Source organism: Lemur catta, chromosome 5, assembly GCF_020740605.2.
Source record: "Lemur catta isolate mLemCat1 chromosome 5, mLemCat1.pri, whole genome shotgun sequence".
Taxonomy (NCBI): Eukaryota; Metazoa; Chordata; class Mammalia; order Primates; family Lemuridae; genus Lemur; species Lemur catta.
In genome coordinates, this window is record NC_059132.1 from 85,870,301 (window position 1) to 85,892,210 (window position 21,910).

Sequence of the window (21,910 nt, forward strand, 5' to 3'; positions counted from 1 at the left end):
AAAATGTTCTCCCTGGTATCCCATTTTTTACTTTGATGGTACAAGATTTATATTACAGTTTTTGTGAACAGGATTTTATGCATTTTAGTGATATTCTTATTGGTCTATCAATACTAACTTTTAAAAATAAAGATGTTAAAAAGTATACATAGTCCTCCAATGAGTTGTGGACGAGAGTCAGACTTAATCCTGGCATGCTGTGGTAGTCTCATTTCAGGAACCACGTTGCCATTCAGCAGGACTCTTTAAATTCAAAATTATGCGTTTAAAAAATGATCTAACATTCTTGCTTTCTTATAGTTCCTTTATTATCATAACCCATTGGTTCCATTATCTTGAATGTCAGAGTACACATCTGATTGTAAACTTAAAAAACAATTGAAAGTATCTATAATTTTTATAAGAGGAAATAAATTTATATTGTATATTTTAATTTTTTCATGTCATTAATTTATGAAAAATACTTTAGCTAAAATATATTAATTTTATGAGGTTGATATTATGTCATGTATTAACATGTGAAATAATTCAAATTAAATATGTGAACATGCATAAGAAAATTATTTTTAAGTATTTGTTATTTTGGTAAATTAAATATTCAATTATAAGCCTCCATTTACTTCTATTTATAGATTCAAAAGGCAAGTGAAGTCTGGTTCCTTAGAGGTCATTTCAATACCTGCGTTTTTTTATACAAACATATTAAATGCCAAACAATCAACCGAGGACTCACAAAAGAAACAGAGGTAGGACATATTAGGAAATAATATTCTTAAAAAACAACTTAATAAAATTTTGGAATCAGCATCTAATATACTATTTCAAACACAGTGGTGTGTCCAGCCATTTCCTACTGGCTCGCAAGAAGTAAGTGGATCACTTCCCAACTCTGTGTTCAGTGACATCGAGTTGGTAAGCATGAGCCATACCAGGAGTATTTACACCATGGAAATGGGCAAAAGCTACAAATCAGGGATCTCCATCCCTCCACCCCCAAGTCTGTTGTTAAACATTTACCAGCACACCACTGATTATCCATGTTCACGTTTATAGACAATAATTAGCAAAGGCGTAATAAGGTGGGGGGAGGTGGAGCCTGGGGTTATAAATCATGGCACCAGGATTCTAGTCCCAACTCTTTTGTTTGCTGGTCATCCTAAGCAGGTAATTTAGCTCTTTTTCCACTTAGATTCCCCAACTTTCTAGTGTGTGTAATAAAATCTACATTCCATATTTGGAAGACTAATTATGAGAGTAAAATATACTTATGAAAGAATCTTGAGAAAAGCTCCATACACATATAAAGGAGTATAATTTTTTCGTAATAAATGTGATATTACAGGAAATATAATACTTTGGTCCCTCAGAATTTCTTTTTATTTCAGCATATTGTGGGGGTACAAATGTTTAGGTTACATGTATTGCCCTTGCCCCACCCAAGTCAGAGTTTCAAGCGTGTCCATCCCCCAGACGATGTACACTGCACCCATTAGGTGTGTATATTCCCATCCTCTCCTCCCTCCTCCCACCTGCCCAACCCCCAATGAATGTTACTACCATATGTGCACGTAAGTGTTGATCAGTTAATACCAACTTGATGGTGAGTACATATGGTGCTTGTTCTTCCATTCTTGTGATAACTTCACTTAGTAGAATGGGCTCCAGCTCTGTCCAGGATAATACAAGAGGTTCTTTATCACCATTGTTTTTTGTGGCTAAGTAGAACTCCATGGTATGCATATACTGCATTTTATTAATCCACTCATGTATCGATGGGCACTTGGGTTGTTTCCACATATTTGCAGTTGTGAATTGTGCTGCTATAAACATTCGAGTGCAGATGTCTGTTTTATAGAATGTCATTTTTTCCTTTGGGTAGATGCCCAGTAATGGGATTGCTGGATCAAATGGTAGATCTACTAGTAGCTCTTTGAGGTATCTCCATATTACTTTCCACAGAGGTTGTACTAGTTTGCAGTCCCACCAGCAGTGTATGAGTGTTCGTATCTCACTGCATCCACACCAACATTTATTGTTTTGGGACTTTTTGATAAAAGCCATTCTCACTGGAATTAAGTGATATCTCATTGTGGGTTTGATTTGCACTTCCCTTATGATTAGAGATATTGAGCATTTTTTCATATGTTTGTTGGCCATTAGTTTGTCTTCTTTTGAAAAGTTTCTGTTCATGTCCTTTGCCCACTTTTTAATGGGGTTGTTTGATTTTTTTCTTCCAGATTTTCCTGAGTTCGATATAGATTCTAGTTATCAGCCCTTTATTAGATGTGTAGTATGCAAATATTTTCTCCCATTCTGTAGGTTGTCTGTTTGCTTTTGTGATGGTTTGTTTCCTTGGCTGTGCAGAAGCTTTTTAATGTGATCATGTCCCATTTAATTTTGTTGTTGCTGTGATTGCCCTTGGAGTCTTCTTCATAAATTCTTTGCCTAGGCCAATATCTATAAGAGTTTTTCCAACATTTTCTTCTAGAATTCTTATAGTTTCATGCCTTAGTTTAAGTCTGTTATCCACCATGAGTTGATTTTTGTGAGACATGAGAGGTGCGGGTCCTGTTTCAGTCTTCTACATGTGACTATTCAATTTTCCCAACACCATTTATTCAATAAGGTTTCTTTTTCCCAATGTATGTTTTTGTCTGCTTTGTCAAAGATTAGATGGCTATATGAGGATGGTTTTATATCTGGGTTCTCAGTTCTGTTCCATTGGTCTGTCTCTGTTCTTGTGCCAGTACCATGTGTTTTAGTTACTATAGCCTTGTAGCATAGCTTGAAGTCTGGCAAATTGATGCCTCCCAATTTGTTCTTTTTGCTTAAGATTGCTTTTGCTATATGGGGTCTTCTCTGGTTCCATACAAAGTGTAGAATTATTTTTTCTAGATCTGTGAGAAATGATGTTGGTATTTTAATAGGGATTGAATTGAATCTGTAGATCACTTTGGGTAGTAAAGACATTTTAACAATGTTGATTCTGCCAACCCATGAGCATGGTATGGTTTTCCACCTGTTTATGTCCTCTGCTATTTCCTTTCTCAGTGTTTTGTAATACTCCCTGTAGAGGTCTTTCACCTCCTTAGCTAAATATATTCCTAGGTATTTTATTTTCTTTGTTGCTGTTGTGAAGAGTATTGAGTCTTTGATCTGGTTCTCAGTTTGACTGTTGTTGGCATATAGGAATGCTACTGATTTGTGTACATTGATTTTGTAACCTGAGACTTACAGATCTATTTGCTTTCTCTCATCCTAGCCTAGCCTAGCCTTTTCTTCAATCCATTCTCAGTATTATAGCCAGAAAAAATTTTTTTCATATGATATCACGTCTAAAGTTTTCCACATGTCATAAAAGATCCTTCATGATCTGGTCTCTGCCAACCTTGCCATCATCAGCTTCTTTTCCATTAGCTCTCTGTGCCCTAAAACTAAGTGGCATACTCTGTCACACTTTTCACGCCTTTGCAATACTGTTCATCTTCATAGCATGCCTGAGCTCTTTCTGCTCCACCCTCTCCATTTTATTGTAAAATAGTCATCATTGTTGATATCTTCACATAGCACTCATCTAATTGTTCTAATTTTATTAATTTTTTTGTCTTTTCATCCTAGGTTATGAGACCCAGAAGGGCAAGAACTACCTTTATATCTTTAGGACCTGGCCTAGTATTTAGGTTCATATTAAATTAGAACAAAGTTTCTTTATACTTTCATTTGAACAAGACCTAAGATCAGAAAGACTATTATTAATAACTTTATTACCTAGATCAAAATTTAATTAACCAACATATAAAATAAATAGATTATGCTTGTCCTAGTTTATCAATGTTTGATGCTATCCATTGAATAAAAATGGGAAACTTTTTAATGTAACTTTTTAATGCAAATATATTCAGTTTTACTTAATGTAGGTAGTACTCAGTTACTAAACTGTAAAAACGTTTGTGTTTTAATTCCTGAAGTGTGCTTATAAATAAAATTAAATAACTGACAAATATTAACAGATCTTATTATTCATCTTTAGTTGGCAAGTCAAACAAGTATTGGATTTTTGCGTTTTGATGCTGTATGCCCAACCCAAGGCCAGGTATTATTTACAGGTAATAACTCGGTATAATTTATATCAAAAGCATTATTTTCTTCCTCCTTTAATTTCTTCCTTACTTACTGTGTTTTCCACTTTACTTTGTACTCAGAAAACATTCATTATATAAAGATGCCCGAAAAACCTTAAAATTGATTATATATTAATCCTCTTGCTCAATTCACAATTACAGAGGAAATTATAGTTACCTGAAGCAAGCTGAAAAGAAAATCTCAAGTTAGTATAAAGTTAGAAATTATACTGCCTCCATTTCTCTTCCCACAATTTTATTAGATTAAGCAAATATATTTTGAGCATTTTATGTCAGACATTTTATATGTTTATTATTGCTACTGTACATTGCCTCACCCCCATGAGTAACACAGTTCTGCAATGCCTTACTGTATTTGTAAAAATTAATGAATTATACATAGCTTGTGCCCCCTAAATTTCTGCATATTGTTAAGTAATAATGTTATGCTTCCCAATAGTAAGTGTGCACCTCACAACATAGGCAATGTGCACTTGTGAGAAGAGTTTGCAGAATATCATTGGAGAGTGGAGAGAAAGCTAAAGGCCTAAAGCAAGATCTTCTCTTTTATTGGAAGAAAAAGTATCCCTTTTGATTTCTAATTAGTGGCAATGTAACTATTCCCAGTGAGGACCAGCCAATGTACTGTTTTCAATTTGAAAAGCAATTCTATTCTGTGCCCTTAGTAATGTGCCTGAGGACTCCCACATTTTTCTGAATCATTTAGGAGGCCCTCTTAATCTGTACATTATGCATAATATATATTAAATCAAAAAGAAAATTCTCACTTCCATTGTCCTCCTCTCTCATGGAGGGTTTTTTCAGGCTGGCTCTAACCAGGTAGGTGTGAATAACAGCACCATGTTCCCTTTTATCTTCTCTTTGCCAAGAACTACTTTGTCAACCACGATATCTGGAGATAGAACATGGCACCTATCATCTCAGGCATTAACCTGGTTAGTCTTTGCTATGGTCTGAATGTTTATGTTCCTCCCAAAATTAATAAGTTGAAATCCTCACCCCTGAGGTGGTGGTATTTGGAGGTGGGGCCTTTGGGAGGTGATTAGATCATGAGGACTCATGTTTGGGACCTCAGAGAGCTAGCTAGCCCCTTCCACCATGTGAGGACATGGGGAGAATGTGCTGTCTTTGAGGAATGAACCCTCAACAGACACAAATCTGCCTTGATCTTGCACTTCTTAGTCTCCAGAACTGTGAGAAATAAATGTTTGTTATTTATAAAACCATCCAGTCTATTGTATTTTGTTTTAATGGCCTGATTGGACAAGACAGTCTTAAACTAGAAACTGAAGTATTTGTGAGGATAAAAGTGGATTCAGACAAAGAGAGTTTTTCGAAAAGGATTCAGATTGAATGTTACAGATTAGTATTTAGGAAAGGGACAACCTTTGGTCTGGTTAATCTCAGAATCAAAAAATAAAAATTGACTACCTATTTATACTCTGAGTAGATTGAACCAAAAATGAAACTATTGGCTGGACATGGTGGCTCATGCCTATAATCCCAGCATTTTGGGAGGCTGAGGTGGGAAGACCACTTGAGGCCAGGGGTTCAAGACCAGCCTGGGCAACATAGTGAGACTTCCTCTCTACAAAAAATGAAAAAATTAGCCAGGCATGATGGCACATTCCTGTATTCCCAGCTACTCAGGAGGCTGAGACAGGAGGATCATTTGAGCCCAGTAATTTGAGCTTGCAGTGGGCTATGATCGCACCACTGCACTCCAATCTGGGTGACAAAAAAAAACAAAAAATAAAAAATAGAAATAAAAAATTTAAAAATACATAAATAAGATTATTACCTCATAAAAACATTTTCTGCAGTGTATTCTAAGTATTTTTTATTTTCAAGATAATATAACTTAGTCAATGGAAGCACTGAATGTACTAATGCCTTTTTGGGCTTTTTTTTTTTCCAGCTGGAAGATGATATCATAGCTAAAAAGATGTACCTTACTAAAATAACAGATTTTGTACATAATATCACTTCAAATAATTGGTTTTATATTGAGTTTTCAGTACTTGGATTCATAGGTAAGCAATATATCTATTTAGTTGTATCAAACTTTTTCCCACACAATAATCCTAAAAGTTTTTAAGAGTTTATCAAAGAGTTTGTTACTAAATGGAAAGAGATAGCATGATTTTTATAAAGACAGTATTATATGGTAATGAAATCAGATTCAAGTATCTGAATTTTAGATCATGTATTTTTTAAACTAAATTTTTTTTCTGGATAGACAATATAAGCAAGCAGATTGACATATATGCGCATAAGTTACAGAAACATAAAAGAGCTACCACTTACTAAATGCTTGCTGTGAGTCTGGCACACGTTAGCTCAATGACTAAGATGTATTTTTCTCTGTAAAGAAAAATACAGAGAATTACAGTTGCAGAGAAAAGGATTCTAACTCAGTACTCTAAAGTCCCTGAAATTTCCAGTAAACCAATGCTGACATTCTTAAAAATATATAAAAATATGATATGAATTATAGCCACCACAGAAAAGTTCCTACACCTGTGCCCATAATGTGATTTTTTTTTTTTTACCATTCTTCCGTAGGCTTTCTTTTTTCTTCCTTCCATTTTTCTTTCCTCGTGTTTATCCTTTTTTTCTCTTTTTTTTCTTTCTTTTGAGCCCCAAGGTTTCAAATTGAATTATCACACTCCTCATTTCATGGTGCATGATATTATTAGAATGCTCTCATATATTATTCTTTTATTTAGTCTGTACATTATGTATAATAAATTAAAAAGAATAACCATATAATTGTCCATTCCATTAACATGGGAAAAGAAGAAAAAATACTAAAATTTAAATATATCCTATTCCTTAGAAACAAAGTTTAAAGCACTAATGAAGTTGGAGGATGATAAAGTAAAACATCGTATCTGCCTAAGTATTAAGGATTACTAGTTCTGAAGGAAAAAGAATATAAGCAGGTTTAGAATAGCCAATAATCTCAGGAAATCAATTTTGATAACTAATAAGGATCTATTGTCTAAATCTACCCCACTTTCTCCCACCACCCAATAGGTTTTCATTCTAATATGTTCAAAATATGCATATAAATATACATAAAGCCATGGAAAATATTTAGTGTTTCTCCTGTTTATCTGTTTTAAATTCACCTAAATGGTAGTATGATAAGACTATTCCTGTTCCTTAAATTTTTGTCTTCAAACCTAGATTTTTAAACTCTCAACTTGTTGCTTTATGTTCAGTTTATTGCCTTTTGGTGGGGCATAAGCACTGCATAAATCATTTACTTATCTGTTCCCTGAGTGGTAGACCTTGATTGCTTTTAATTTTTGCTACCACAAAAAGATAAAGTGACATATATGTCCCCTAGAGTGGGTCACTGAGGACACAGACCACTGGGTCTTTAAGTACTGCCAAGTGCTGTGCAGACTGGCTGAACAGTTTATGCTCTCATAAGCAGTGCATAAGAGTGTATGCTTCCTCATATTTGACAACATTTGGTTTTAACATATATGTATGTAGAGAGAGAGAGAGAAGAAAGAGAGGGAGAGTGCCATTCTTAGAAGTGTAAAGCATTTCTCTGATTGCCAGTGAGGTCTATCTGTTCCTTATAAACTTACATGATCACTTTTATTTTCCAAATTTTCTGTAAAATTATAAGGGCCAAAAGGCTTTTTGCTCAGCCTTGGTTAAAATAAGAAGAAAAATGATCAGTTACAGTAATACCAATGCGGAGCTTGGAGAGAAAATATAATTTTGTTATTCTGAGTATTTAAAATTCTCAAAGAATTTATCTTTTTCAGCAAAGTCAAGTATGAGAAGCATAGAGAATGTTTACATTCTAATCAGCACAGGAGCACATTGAACAAGGAAGACTATTTATGAGATGCCAAAGTCTTACTTAAGCTTAAATTTACAAAGGCTTTGCTTTTTGTTATCATATAACAATATGTTATTCATTATTTATTAAAAATATGAGCTTTTACAGCATGCTGATAGCAGATTAGGAATTGAATCAACTATTTTCATTGAATCACTTGCTTTGGTTACTTGATAAATGGGTGCCAGAAATTTAAATACAGTTATACATGTGATTAAGTGACCCATATAGACTCAAGTCCTAGTGAGTAATAAAGCATCCTTATGTCCTACTGTCATGCTTATTAAATGGTTAGATATATTTTACATTACTTACATAGAAGTGAAAATTTCCCTAAATCTTACCCCTTCAACTTCATTTTAAAATTAAAGATGCAGTATATTAGAAAAAAATCATTGGACCTAACGGAATTATACTTGAAAATATAGCAAATCTTTAAGAAACATAAATATAAAAGAAAAATAACCTTTTGATGGAATAATGCCCAAATATTTAAATAATGCTTAATAAAAATTAAGTACTAAAAGTGAAAATGTAGATTGATAAAGTGCTTCAAAAATCAAGTAAAAAAATAACAGTTTGTACAAAATTAAGCAAAAGATTACAGCTCCCATATGTTCCATTTTATTTACTTATCTTTCACTTGATTTAAACAAAGATCCTCATTAGTTATCAAAATTGATTTCCTGGGATTATTGGCTATTCTAAACCTACTTATACTCTTTTTCCTTCAGAAGTAGTAATCCTTAATACTTAAACAGATGTGTTTTACTTTATCATTCTCCAACTTCATTAGTGCTTTAAACTTTATTTTTCTAAGGAATAGGATATATTCAAATTTTAATATTTTTCCTCTTTTCCCATGCTAATGGAATGGACAGCTATATGTGAGTTATCTGCATTTACTTTCTTTTTCTTCACAGGAAAGCTGTTTAGATCTGAGGACTTACCTGACTTTGTACGTTTTTTTTTAATGTTTTACAAAGAGAAACCCATAGACTGGCTCTTGGAAGACATGTTTCAGGTAAAGATGTGTTACCCAGGAGAACCTCTTGTAAGCATTTCCTTAGGAATACCAAATATTTTAGACAAATGCTCTCTATCTAATGTAATACCTAAAATGTGTTTATTGAACCAAATTTGATGAATGTATCAATTTTTCAAACTTCCAATATTTTAAATTTTTACTGACATTTCTACTTATTAAATGAAGTAATGAGAGACTAAAAAAAAATGCAGTGAAAAGTGGAAACAGAGGAACAAAAACCAGAGTGAACAAACAGGAAAAAAATGGCAGACATAAATCCAAACATGCCTATATTTACATTAAATGTAAATGGTCAAAATACACCAATTAAGAGAGAGATCATCAGAGTGTATTTTTTTAATGATGCAGCTATTGAAGTCTATACTCAGTTCAGATATAATGATATAGGATAGGTTAAAGTAATAGGTGGAAAAAGGTATACCAAGCACTAATCAAAGGAAATTTGTAGTAGGAGCTACATTAATATCAAAGTAGACTTTATAGCAAAAAACAAAAAAGACCATGGATCAAGAAAGATCTTATGTGCTAGTGGATTAAAGGATCAATTCACCAAGAAGTCAAAACAATCCTAAAAGTGTAAACATCTAACACAGTCTTTTCGTTTGTTTGTTTGTTTGTTTATACAAATTTATGGGGTACATGTATAATTTTGTTACATGTATATAATGTGTAGTGATCATGTCAGGATATTGAAGATGCCCATCTCCAAAGTACAATACATTTTTAACTATAGTTACCCTACTCTGTTATCAAACATTAAATTTATTCCTTTTTTTCTGTCTGTTTGTACCCTTTAACCCACTTCTCTTCGTCTTCCCTTCTCATCCACTCACCCTTCCCAGTCTCCATTCTCTCTTTCTGCTATCTACATCATCTGATCCAGTTTTTTAGCTCCCACATATAACTCAGAGCATGTGTTATTTGTCCTTTTGTGCCTGGCTTATTACACTTAAAATAATGACCTCCAGTTCCATCCATGTTGCTGCAAATGACATGATTTCATTTTTTATGGCCAAATAGTATCCCATGGTATACATGTACCACATTTTTTATCCATTCATCAGTTGATGGACACTTAGATTGATTCCATATCTTTGCTATTGTGAATATTGCTGCAATAACATGTGAGTGAACGTATTTCTTTGATATATTGATTTCTTTTCCTTTCACTAGATACCTGGATCTAATGGTAGCTCTATTTTTAGTTTTTTGAGAAATCTCCATATTGTTTTCCGTAGTGTCTGTACTAGTTTACATTCCTACCTACATTGTATAAGAGTTCCCTTTTCTCTGGCATCCTTACCAATGTCTATTATTTTGTATTTTTTAAATAACAGCCATTCTGACTGAGGTAAGATGATATCCCACTGTGATTTTGATTTGCATTTCTCTGATGATTAATGATATTGAGTACTTTTTCATATACCTTTTGGCTGTTTGTATGTCTTCTTTTGAGAAATATGTATTTATGTCCTTTACCCACTTTTAAATGGGATCATTTTTTTTATCCTGTTGAGTTGTTTGAGTTCCTTATATATTCTGGATATTAGTACCCTGCCAGATGAATAGTTTGTCAATATTTTCTCCCATTCAACATGTCTTCTCTTAATTATGTCGACTGTTTCTTTTGCTGTGCAGAGCTTTTTGGTTTAATTAAGTCCCATTTGTCTAGTCAGGTGGGGAACCTGCAGCCTCAAGGCCACATGTGTCCCTCCAGATCCTCAAACTTCACAAAACAAATCCCTTTATTAAAAAGATTTGTTCTGTAAAATTCAGATTCATTCAAAAGGCTGTATTCAAGGACACAGGAGACCACATTTGGCCCCAAGTCCTCTGCAGATTTCCCTCCCCTAAATATGGTGAGACATAGGAGTCCAGTTTCATTTTTCTGAATGTGGCTATCCAACTTTCCTACCACCCTTTATCGAATACAATGTCCTTTCCCCAATATAAGTTTTTGTTGGCTTTGTCAAAGATCAGTTGGCTGTAAATAGGTGGCTTTGTTGCTGGGTTCTCTATTCTGTTCCATTGGTCTGTCTATTTTTATACCTATACCATGCTGTTTTGGTTACCATGCTTTGTAATATATTTTGAAGTCAGGTAATGTGATGCCTCCAGCTTTGATCTTTTTGCTCAGAATTGCTCTGGCTATCTGGGCCCTTTTTTGGTTCCATATTAATTTTAGGATTGATTTTTGTGATTCTGTAAAGAATGATATTGGTATTTTAATAGAGATTGTATTGAATCCATTGATTGCTTTGGGAAATTTGGTCATTTTAATGATACTGATTCTTTCAATCCATGAACATGGGATGTCTTTGTCTTTGTGTCATCTTAAATTTCAACAGTGTTTTGTAGTTTTCCTTACAGAAATCTTTCACTTCTTCAGTTAAATTTATTCCTAGGTGTTTTATCATTTTTGTAACAATTGTAAATGGGGTTTCTTTCTTGGCTAGATCATTATTAGTGTATAGAAATGCTACTGATTTTTTTTTCATGTTGATTTTGTAACCTGAAACTTTACTGAATTCACTTTTCAAATCTAAGAATGTTTGGTGGGGTCTTCCGGTTTTTCTAGATATAAGATCATATCATCAGCAAAGAGGGACAGCTTGACTTCTTTGCTTCTAATTTGGATGTCTTTACTTCTTTTTCTTGCCTGCTTGCTCTGGCTAGGACTTCCAGTACTATGTTGAATAGGAGTGGTGAAAGTGGGCATTCTATATAAAATATTTAAATATTTGTGCATATAAATCTAACAAAATATGTACATTATCTATATGCTAAACACTTCAAAATGCTGACGAAAGGAATAGAGAGCCCTACCATAATCATAGATTGGTAGGCTAAATGTAGTAAAGATATGAATGCTCCCAAAATTGGTCTATGGATTTAACACAATTACAGTCAAAATCCCAGCAGGGATTTTTTGGTATAGACAAGTGATTCTAAAATTTTTAAGCAAAGACAAAGGACCTAGATTAGCTTGAATAATTCTGAAAAAGAAGAATAATAAAGTTTGGGGCATCACACTACTCAATTTAAAGCTTACTATAAAGCTACAGTAATCAGGACAAGCCTTTATAGGCAAAGGGGTAAATATATAGACCCATGGAGCAGAATAGACAATCTAGAAATAGGCCTACAAAATACAGCTGATTTGACAGAGAAGCGCATACGCAATTCAATGGAGAAAGAACAGTCTTTTCAGCACATATTTATTAGATCAATTGGATATCTCTCTCAAAGAGATCCTCAACCTAAACCTCACACCTTATACAAACATTATTTCAAAATAAATCATCCAAATGCAAACTATAAAACTCTTGGAAACATATAGGAAAAAATGTTCTGGACCTACAGTTAGGCGAAGAGTTCTTAAAAATGACACTAAAAGCATGATTCATTTTTAAAAGTTGATAAAGTGGACTTCCATCAAATTTTAAAAGTTTGTGTTGCAACAGATACTGTTAAAAGGATGATAAGACACTATAGACTAGGAGAAAATATTTGTAAATTCCATACCCAACAAAGGACTTGTATTCAGTATATGTATAGAACTCTCAAAACCCAACAAGTGAAAAACCCAATTAAAAAAGGGACAAAAGACTTGAACAGTCACTACCAAGACTCCATAAAAGTAGTTATTTCCCTTACTGTAATATGCAATGAACTCAGCTTTCCTTTATCAACAGGTTATTTGGGGGGTATTTTGGGGAAACCATTATGTTATTTGCTAAATTTTAACTCCTCATACAATTTTATCTGATGCTAATTTAGTTTCAAGTTAAATTAACTCTAGATCATTAAATTACTTTACAGTTATAAAAATGATCCTTGGCCAGGCACAGTGGCTCATGCCTGTGATCCCAACACTTTGGGAGGCTGCGGCAGGAGGATCACTTGAGGCCAGGAATTCGAGGTTGCAGTGGCTATGATCAGGCCACTGTACTCCAACCTGGGTGACAAAGCAAGACCCTGTCTCATAAAAAAAAATTCTGTAATAAAATATTTTTAATCTAATATTTTCCTACATGTCAGTAGGAAATGCATCTAAATATAAGCCTGCTATTTAAAAAGTATTATATAAATTTGAGATTTATTTTTCTGACTTTTCTGTGTATAAAATATATAAAATAATTCTCAGGTAGCAATCATCATCATTTCAAATGTTCAAATGTTTGTTTTTAGTGGAAGTGGTACCACATCATCCTTCTTATTTTTATTTTTAAGAAGATTATCCAAATTCTTTTCTACTAAATATAAATTGGCTCTTTGCTTTAATCATATACATTTTACTATTTAAGAAGAAATTGAGGAGGACGCAATTCAATACTGGAATTAATTAATGAATGCAAAAGACAGAATAATATAGTCTGATAGAAATGGATAGGCAGAAAAACACTAAAAATTTCATTTAAGTTATTAGAATTAAAAAGAAAGCAAAGAAAAATTATAGTTCGTACAACAGTAACCTGGTTTTCTAAGACAGAGTTCATGAAAATACATGCTTTCACTAAAACCCTTTTTTACCCCAACTCCTTTGCTCTATTATTCATATGAAGAAAAAGCTAAGAATTAAATGTTCAGGCCGGGCGCGGTGGCTCACGCTTGTAATCCTAGCACTTGGGAGGCCGAGGCGGGTGGATCGTTTGAGCTCAGGAGTTCGAGACCAGCCTTAGCAAGAGCGAGACCCTGTCTCTACTAAAAATAGAAAGAAATTATCTGGCCAACTAAAAATATATATAGAAAAAAAATTAGCCGGGCATGGTGGCGCATGCCTGTAGTCCCAGCTACTTGGGAGGCTGAGGCAGTAGGATCGCTTGAGCCCAGGAGTTTGAGGTTGCTGTGAGCTAGGATGACGCCATGGCACTCACTCTAGCCCGGGCAACAGAGCGAGACTCTGTCTCAAAAAAAAAAAAAAGAATTAAATGTTCAAACTTTTAAATGCTAATATACAATCCTCGTAAAAACTAATATAATAAAAATTCTGCCATCAGTAAATGCAATACAAAGGAATATTTAGATTTTTATAGAAGAATGCTATTTTTCTTTTTCTCCAGATGAACTATAAAGGACGACGAAAGCAAATTCGTATTCAGTATAAACCATCTCTTTTCCAGCATGTGGGTAAACATTCATCGTTTTCTGGAAGAGAACAACATTACAAAGTAAGATTTTTGACATGTAACTTCAGTAATATACAATGTTTCACAAACTTATAAAATACTGTTTAGAAAAAGAGTGATGACATGAGACAAACTGTAAAATACAGCTGTTTAAACACAATTCATCTTATGACAGAACTATGTATTGTTAAGAATGTTTATAAATTGAGCATTTTTTAAAGACCCAAGTTATCTATCATACTGATAAAAATCCAGCCTACATAAACTTCTTTGCTTTACTGCTCCTAGATGTGCAATTCAAATAATAAGACTAAAAATTTTTTGAAAATTATAATAAAATTTACTATGTTAGTCAAAAATTGAAAATTATACAAGAATATTTCAAACATAAAATACTTCATTATTTAATTTAAAGGTCTCAAAATTGTTATTTCAGACCACTGTTTGTTTTACCAGATGAAGAAAAGTTTAGCATTGTTTGATTTTTAGTCATCATTAAATTTTGCATCATTTTCAGAAACAGTATAATTGGTAATTGATTTCATGCCTTGGTAGAGTAGAAGAAACAAAGAATTCAGAGGCAAAGCACCTAGTTTTTAGCCCTGGTGAGCCAGGGCACATATGCATGACGTTGGGTAAGCCCTAGTAGTCCTCTGTGTTTTCTTCATCTATTAAAATCTTCAAAGAGTTTTAATTAAACAATCATTAAGTTTTCTTCTACCTTTGAAATACTATTGACATCTATACCCCTCATATCTTCACATAGTAAAGGAAATGGTTGCTTTAATCCTCTGTCAATTGAATAAGAAGTGCAAGTATACATCCTTCCATCATTCATAACCTGCCCCCTTTCTGCTTTTCTCCTTTATATATTGTATTGCAGTCATTGGAACAGTGCCTAGAACATAATGTGAACTCAGTAAATGTTAGCTATTGGCTATCAAGCAAGGTAGAATGCAAGTATAAAAGTGTGTATCAAACAAGACAAAGAAGTGCCTAGAATAATGAAAATGTAACTCTAATGAATTTTTATGCAAAAAATCCCACCATCAGAATACATAAAACTTAGCTGCAGATGATGCAGAAAGAAATTGGTCTGTGCTATTCAATTTTTGATGCTATTATCATGGGATTCTTTTCTTCAATTATATTTGCCAGATATTTTGATCTCACCTTTGTAAATTTATGACACCTTAAGTAGACTGTACACATAATCCTTCATATTTTGATTCTATAATCTTGGCTTTTTTCCTTTTTATACTTTGTGTCATGTAAAATAAACAGAAATGAACAATTTAATAATATGTCAAATGTGATTATATTTAAATTATTTTTAAAATTTCTAACAGGATATCCATTACTAGGAGTTTCATATTTCTAATGGTTTCTTTAAAAATTACCAGGATCGTTTGTCAGAAAAAATGTCATAACAAGGATTAGACTATTTCTCAACTTTCTTAATCAACTACATCATATTTTTAACAATTAAGCCTTCAATAATACAGTGGTAAGTATAAAAATTAATATAAATATATAGAAAATTATCAGATTTTTGTTAATTTTATATTATTTTAAATCCTTATATTCTATGTATGTTCAACTTGTTGCTGTTTTCCCTAAAATTCATTCCATTTAAGTCTTTCCAAAAAACTTTTATGTAAAATTTATTCCTTACCCAGTTAAATTTTAATATTATACTTATCATAAAACTTTTTTAGTGTAAGATAAATTTTCCATAGTTTTATTGAACAGAAAAATAATTTCATTTATCTGTTTATCTAGCTTATAGTTCCAAAATAATAATTTAATAAAAAAAAAGTATAATGTCTTTTTAGTGATGAACTTTCTTAGTTTTGAAATTTTTTGAAATTTCTTTAGATCTTCAACTTAAAAGTTCTTTATCATTTCATACTCTTTATCTATAATAAATGTAAAAAATTTCTTTTAGAAACAACTATAATATTTTCTTATTCACAAATGGATAATTTCTGAAAATTCAAATAAAATACTTAAAGTTTTTCTGTTAGTTGATAAGCAAGAAAATAGTGTATTTGCTAATTCTCCATCCTACATGAAAAGTCATTTTTGTTTCATTGCAGTGTACTGGACACAGAGCCAAGTGTTTAAATGTATTGGAAGTAGGGTTGCCACATAAAATATGAGATGCCCATTTAACTTTGAGTTTCAGTTAAATGACGACTTTTTGTGTGTGTATGTCTCATTTGTTTTGTTGTTGTAGTAGTTATTACTAAATTTGACAAGCCTAGTGGAGATGATAGAGGGAGAGGGAGTAGAAGAATACTTCCCATTAAAATACTTTAACTGAATTACTGTTTAAGGTTATGCCCTTGACTTTTATTAAAAGGATGATATACTGTATGACTGTTGTTTAAAGTTCCATGTTTCTCTTTTATTTAAAAATACATGTGACAATTTTCTTTTAGAACTTGAGGCTAGAAAAAGATATTCCTTCCCAAAGAACTGTCATGATTCTTTTGGTCCATTGTGGGGTTTTTTTTTTTCCCTTTTGACTACCAAGAAATTCAAAACTAATTTCATATGAAATGTATCCATATTATCTTATATTCGCTGTAGAATTTCTTCAGTCCTCAGTTTATATTTAATCTCTGCCTTTCTTTCATATATTATTATTAAAGGATTGTTGTATGTGATTTCACTTTAAGTTGCCATAAATCTTTTCTATATTTATAAAGTATTAAAATAAAATAAAATGAATGTTTTAAAATATTTATACATTACCTACAACAGTTTGTTGTCTGTAATGATAATCTGTACAGATTTCACTGGAATCCCACAGATGGAAATCTACTTTCAATAATTTTAATACTATGACAGTATTAAATTTGGCATTGTCTAATACATCATAAGAATCATATCTTTTCCCAATGTAATGTTGTTTATAAGGGGTAGTGGTGTCAAAGAAGACACAATAAGAAAAGAAAATTATTAAGAAATTGTCATGAAAATAATTACATCTTTATGAATTAATAACATGTTATTTCTAGATGTCACAGATTTTTTATTTTTATTTCAGAAAATATGAAGATTATAAGCCTAACAAGAAGAAACTGTGTAATACCTGGAACCTCAGATAACTTTGATTTCTAATGGCATGTTTCAGAAATTATAATAATGAAAATACATAATTATCTACAAGAGAAGTAAACAATGAACAAACTAGTAGACTTGAAAGTATTAAATGACCTCTTAGGTCAAGAAAAAATAAAATATTTATGATGTTTGTACCCTATTACAATTTAACTTAAAAATAGTAAAAGCAGGGAATTTTTTTAACATTAAGAACCATATATTATTGACTTAGATAGTATGACCATATTTTATTGACTTTTATTATGGCCATCACATAATCTCAGTAAAGAGTTGTAAGTTCAGAAATGTGCCATTGTCACAGACCAGTTCTGGGTGAATTGGTATATGCTCTTATTTATTTTTTTAAGACTTCTAAAGAAATAGAAAACACATATTTAAGCAAGCCTGGATCTGGCAGTGCCACAGTATCTTTTTGTCTTTTAACAAATGCATTTAAAACTGTAAACTTACCCCAAGTGCCATTTCAGCTAATTATTAAATAACTTGATATGTACATATTCTGGCAGTTCTAAAGATTTCAAGGTTTCTATTGTTAGAGCCGGTTCCCATCTGCCCCGGGAACAGAATCAGAAGACTCATCCAGAAGAATTTGCAGTTTTGAAGGTGCCAGGGAGGTGCATTGTCAAGCCTCTGCCTGGGGCTGAGGAATGTCTCTCAGAGGCCTTCCCCTGGGCAAGACACTCGACTCTGCACCTGGTCTCCAGGCACCGGTGGTCGCCACCTGCCCTATCTTAGGGCAGGATCTCGGTGGGACCTCCAAATGTTATGGTCTGAGATGCGAGAAATGACCACCTGAAGACCGAATTGAGCCAAATCAGGAGTCTTTATTAGCTGGCCAGCGACTGCCCTCTGCACCGCCCGAAGGCGGCACAGAGTGCAGCCGTGAGCCTTTGACACAGAAAGTTTTTATAGTGTAAGTTTGTGGGTGGACAATTACTAAGACAGAGCAAGCACGTGTACAAAAAACCTTGAGTAAGCATGATATCATTTTCTTATCTTTGGTGTAACCGGATCTGGGCAGTTTGGGCTCTGGGCCATATCTTGTTCACGTAAAACATGAGTGTCATAATAGCTTTACGCAAAACGTGGGGGCTGTCATCATTTTACGCAGAACATGGGTGTTGTAGTCACTTAGGAATTTCTGTGTTGGGGGTAGCAAGCAGGAGCAAGCAGGTTTACAGAAGCAGAATGGTAGATTAATGATCTTTCAGCGCAAAACTCAGACTGTAACATTCCCCACTGGTTTTTTTAGGAGGAATCAAATCATTGATTCTTTGGTATTAATATCATAGATATATTGATAGTGAGTTTGGAGGATCATAAGTTTGATAGTTTAAACTCTTTGTTTAACGTAAGAAATTATTAAAACAGGTAACTAGGAGGAACCAGAGTCTTTGGAAAGTCTTATCTTTAGTGGGTCCTCGGTGGGCCGGGCAATCCATTTTTCGGGGAGTTGATCTGAGGTTCCCTTTTTGATCCGCGTGTGGTGGATCCAGTGGCGGTTTCCAGCAACCTTCACAGCTGTTGGCGTGGTGAGGACCACTGGCAGGGGTCCAGTCCACCTGGCCTTTAAGCTGGCAGGCTGAAGTTTTTTTTTTTTTATCCAGATGAGGTCTCCAGGCTGTACCTGAAACAGAGCTTTCTTGGGAGTGGGGTTAGTCGGCTGAACATGATTTTACATACGGTTATGTTTTTAACATATGGAGTGTATCTGGTTTTTAGTAGGGCAAAGGGAAGGAGGCTTATCCCGTCTGCGCCAGTCTCTAGCTTTAATTTGTTTAATGTTTTTAAAGTTTTATTTATCCTTTTTATCTTCTTTTAACTCTGAGGCCTATAAGCATGGTGTAATTTAATAATTGGGTTGTTTGGGCGATGAACGCCGGGCCATTGTCGGACCCCAATGCAAGTGGGAGGCCAAATCAGGGAACAATTTTAGTCACTAACCTTTTGCAATTACCTGTGCTGTCTCTGACTTTATAGGAAAAGTTTTTGCCCATGTAGAGAAGGTGTCAATGAATATAGTAATATCTATATTTGTCTAGTTTTACTTTTGTAAAGTCTATTTTCCACTGTTTCCCGGGGGCTTGTCCCGTTAACCTGGTCCCAGGGGGAGGATTAGTCCTTTTACCTGAATTGACTTGTGCACAGGCAAGATATCTCGTCGTTTCTTGCTGGGCCATCTGATGTAGCTGAGGAATGTAGTAGTCCCTCTGGAGAAGTTTGGTTAACCTGGTGCTGCCAAGCTGGGTGTTTTGATGTATTTGCCTGATTAGGTCTCGTCAAAGGTGTTCAGGGACTAAGACCCTATTGTCCGGGAGGATTTTTCAACCTCTTGAATCAGTTTTAGTCTTCAGGATTTTTTTTTTTTTTTAATTTAATTGTTTTCTTTGGTGTAGTTTGGGGATTTTGGCAGGAGCCATTCTGGCAGAACAGGGAGAGTTAGGAGAGTCCCCACTGGTTTTTGTGCGACTTTTCATGCTGTCGCGTCGCCAAAGTATCGTTTCTCGTCACTGGGGAGTCAGTCCTCGCTCTTGGTGAAGTGCCCCACGTACATGTGCTGTTGTAAAGGCTCTCCCCCATCTTAGGGCATAGGTCAGGGCTAGAGGTCAGCCTTCTGGGCTGAGGTTTCTTTCATGTCCGAGAGCCGGTGCCCAGATAACCTGGCCTGCAGTTATGACAGCCACCCCTGCATACCTGACTCCTTCTGAGACGTAGCTGCTTTCATCTGTGTATAATTCTTCGTCGGGGTCCGGCCACGGGCGGTCAGTGAGGTCACCTCTCAGGTTGGTAAGAGACTCGAGCATTTTGAGACAGTCATGGAGTGGCTCCGACGGCTCATCATCCGGGAGCAGGGTGGCAGGGTTGAGGGAGGCTGTCTTTAGGAACCAGATTCTGGGAGGGTCTAGCAACAGCACCTGATATTTCGTTATGCGGGAGTTTGAAAGCCACCTCCCGGTGGGAGCATTTTAGTAGAGCCTCCACTGAGTGGGGGCGGGGGGCAATTATATACAAGTCCTGCCCCAAAATGAGCTTGGAGGCTTCCTTTGTCAAGACAGTGGTCACAGCAATGGTCCACAAGCAGCCTGGCCATCCAGACGCTACAGGCTCCAGCCTTTTAGACAGGTATGCAACCAGTTTATTCCAGAGTCCTAGTTTTTGAGTTAGGACCCCTTTAGCTATCCCTCAGTTTTCAGCAACATATAACTGGAAAGGCTTGGTCAAATTGGGCGAGGCCAGTGCAGGGGCACTCACAAGTGCCTGTTCGAGGCTCTTGAAGGCTTTAGCCTCGTTTCCGGTCCAGATCAGAGCGTCCCTCTTTCCCCCTATGCTAGCATACAGGGGTTTTGTTATCTCAGCAAACTTGGGGACCCAAAGTCTGCAGTACCCCACTGCCCCCAGGAACTCTCGTACTTGTCTCTTAGTTTGGAGCTGTGGGATCTTTAGGATAGCCTTAATTCTAGTGGTGGAGAGGGTTTGTTGGCCTTTCTTTAGTTCATACCGTAGGTAGGTTGCTGAGCCTTTTTAGCCGGAACATGATAGCCCAACTGAGCTAATTCTGTTAGCAGGTCCTCAGTAGCTCTTTTATATGTGGCTTGATCCTTGGTGGCTCCGGTGTCTGTCAGAAAATCTATAGGCTTGCTCCCCACCTTCAGAGTTACCTTGGGCTCCTGGGGGCTTATCAGAATGGAGCCTTGGCCCCATCAGTCCATGTTCTCCATGAGGACTGGCATAGGCTTAGCCACCTCCTGCTTTCAGTGAGGACATTCATTTTTCCAGTGACCATATTCTTTGCAGTAGGCACACTGGTCACGGCTTAGGCTGGTCTTTTTCCTTCTAGTATCCTCTCTGGTCTTTTGGGCCTCTTGCCTTTTTCAGTTTTATATCTCTCTTGTTTCACCATACAACAATTTTGGCCATCCTTTTAGACTGGGTAGTCCCAGAATCCTCTCTGTTGTTATAAATTTTCTGGGCAATTTTTATTAACTCAGACAGCATTTTTTTTTTTCCTCAAATCTTTTTAATTTCTGCAGCTCTCTACTAATATCAGGGGTCGACTGAGTGGCAAAGGCAATATTAATGGCACGTCTATTTTCAGGTGCCTCTGGGTCTATGGGAGTATACAGGTGGTAAGCTTCAAAAAGGCATTCTAGGAACACCGCCAGGGACTCGTTAGGTCCCTGTATGGTCTCGCTTACCTTGGACAGATTAGTCAGCTTTTTAGCCGCTGTCTATATGTCTCCTAACAGAGTCTGGCAATACTGATTGAGAGCCTCCTTACCTCGTTCCTCATTTGGGTCCCACTCCAGGCTCGTGGTGGGGAAGGCAAACACAGGTTGCCCATCAGGGCCAGGAATCATCTATGGATGACAAAACTCTTAGAATAGCCATGGGTAGTGACACAATTGACACAGTTGGTTAATCTTATGGCATACAACAACGTAACAAGATAACCACAATTATTACTGATAATATATACAAAGACATATCAATATTTTACAATTTAGAACATATATTAATAACATGTTTACACAAATATAATGCCAAGAAAGTTAATACCATTTCCAGTTTGACAATGCTACCAGTATAGTTTTAA

General features: G+C 35.0%; 2 protein-coding genes across 10 annotated transcripts in view; both read left to right on the forward strand.

The window, feature by feature from the left end:
* MGAT4D (MGAT4 family member D) overlaps positions 1–21,910 on the forward strand; it is a 47,481-nt gene that overhangs the window by 18,926 nt on the left and 6,645 nt on the right. Inside the window, exons 6-12 of one of the 9 annotated variants that reach the window (XM_045552240.1) lie at positions 633–746; positions 4,031–4,106; positions 6,061–6,175; positions 8,931–9,061; positions 14,119–14,226; positions 15,588–15,691; positions 17,240–17,809. In XM_045552240.1, the coding sequence (XP_045408196.1) occupies positions 633–746; positions 4,031–4,106; positions 6,061–6,175; positions 8,931–9,061; positions 14,119–14,226; positions 15,588–15,614 (571 nt within the window). In that variant the 3' untranslated portion in view covers positions 15,615–15,691; positions 17,240–17,809. Of the gene's footprint in view, positions 1–632; positions 747–4,030; positions 4,107–6,060; positions 6,176–8,930; positions 9,062–14,118; positions 14,337–15,533; positions 15,692–17,239; positions 17,810–21,910 lie in introns of those variants that run through there. The other 8 variants (XM_045552243.1, XM_045552241.1, XM_045552244.1 and 5 more) reach the window with 8 other exon arrangements.
* CLGN (calmegin) overlaps positions 15,672–21,910 on the forward strand; it is a 54,164-nt gene continuing 47,925 nt past the window's right edge. The window contains exon 1 of the mRNA XM_045552237.1: positions 15,672–15,691. The gene's annotated coding sequence lies outside the window, so the exon portion shown is untranslated. The remainder of the gene's footprint in view (positions 15,692–21,910) is intronic.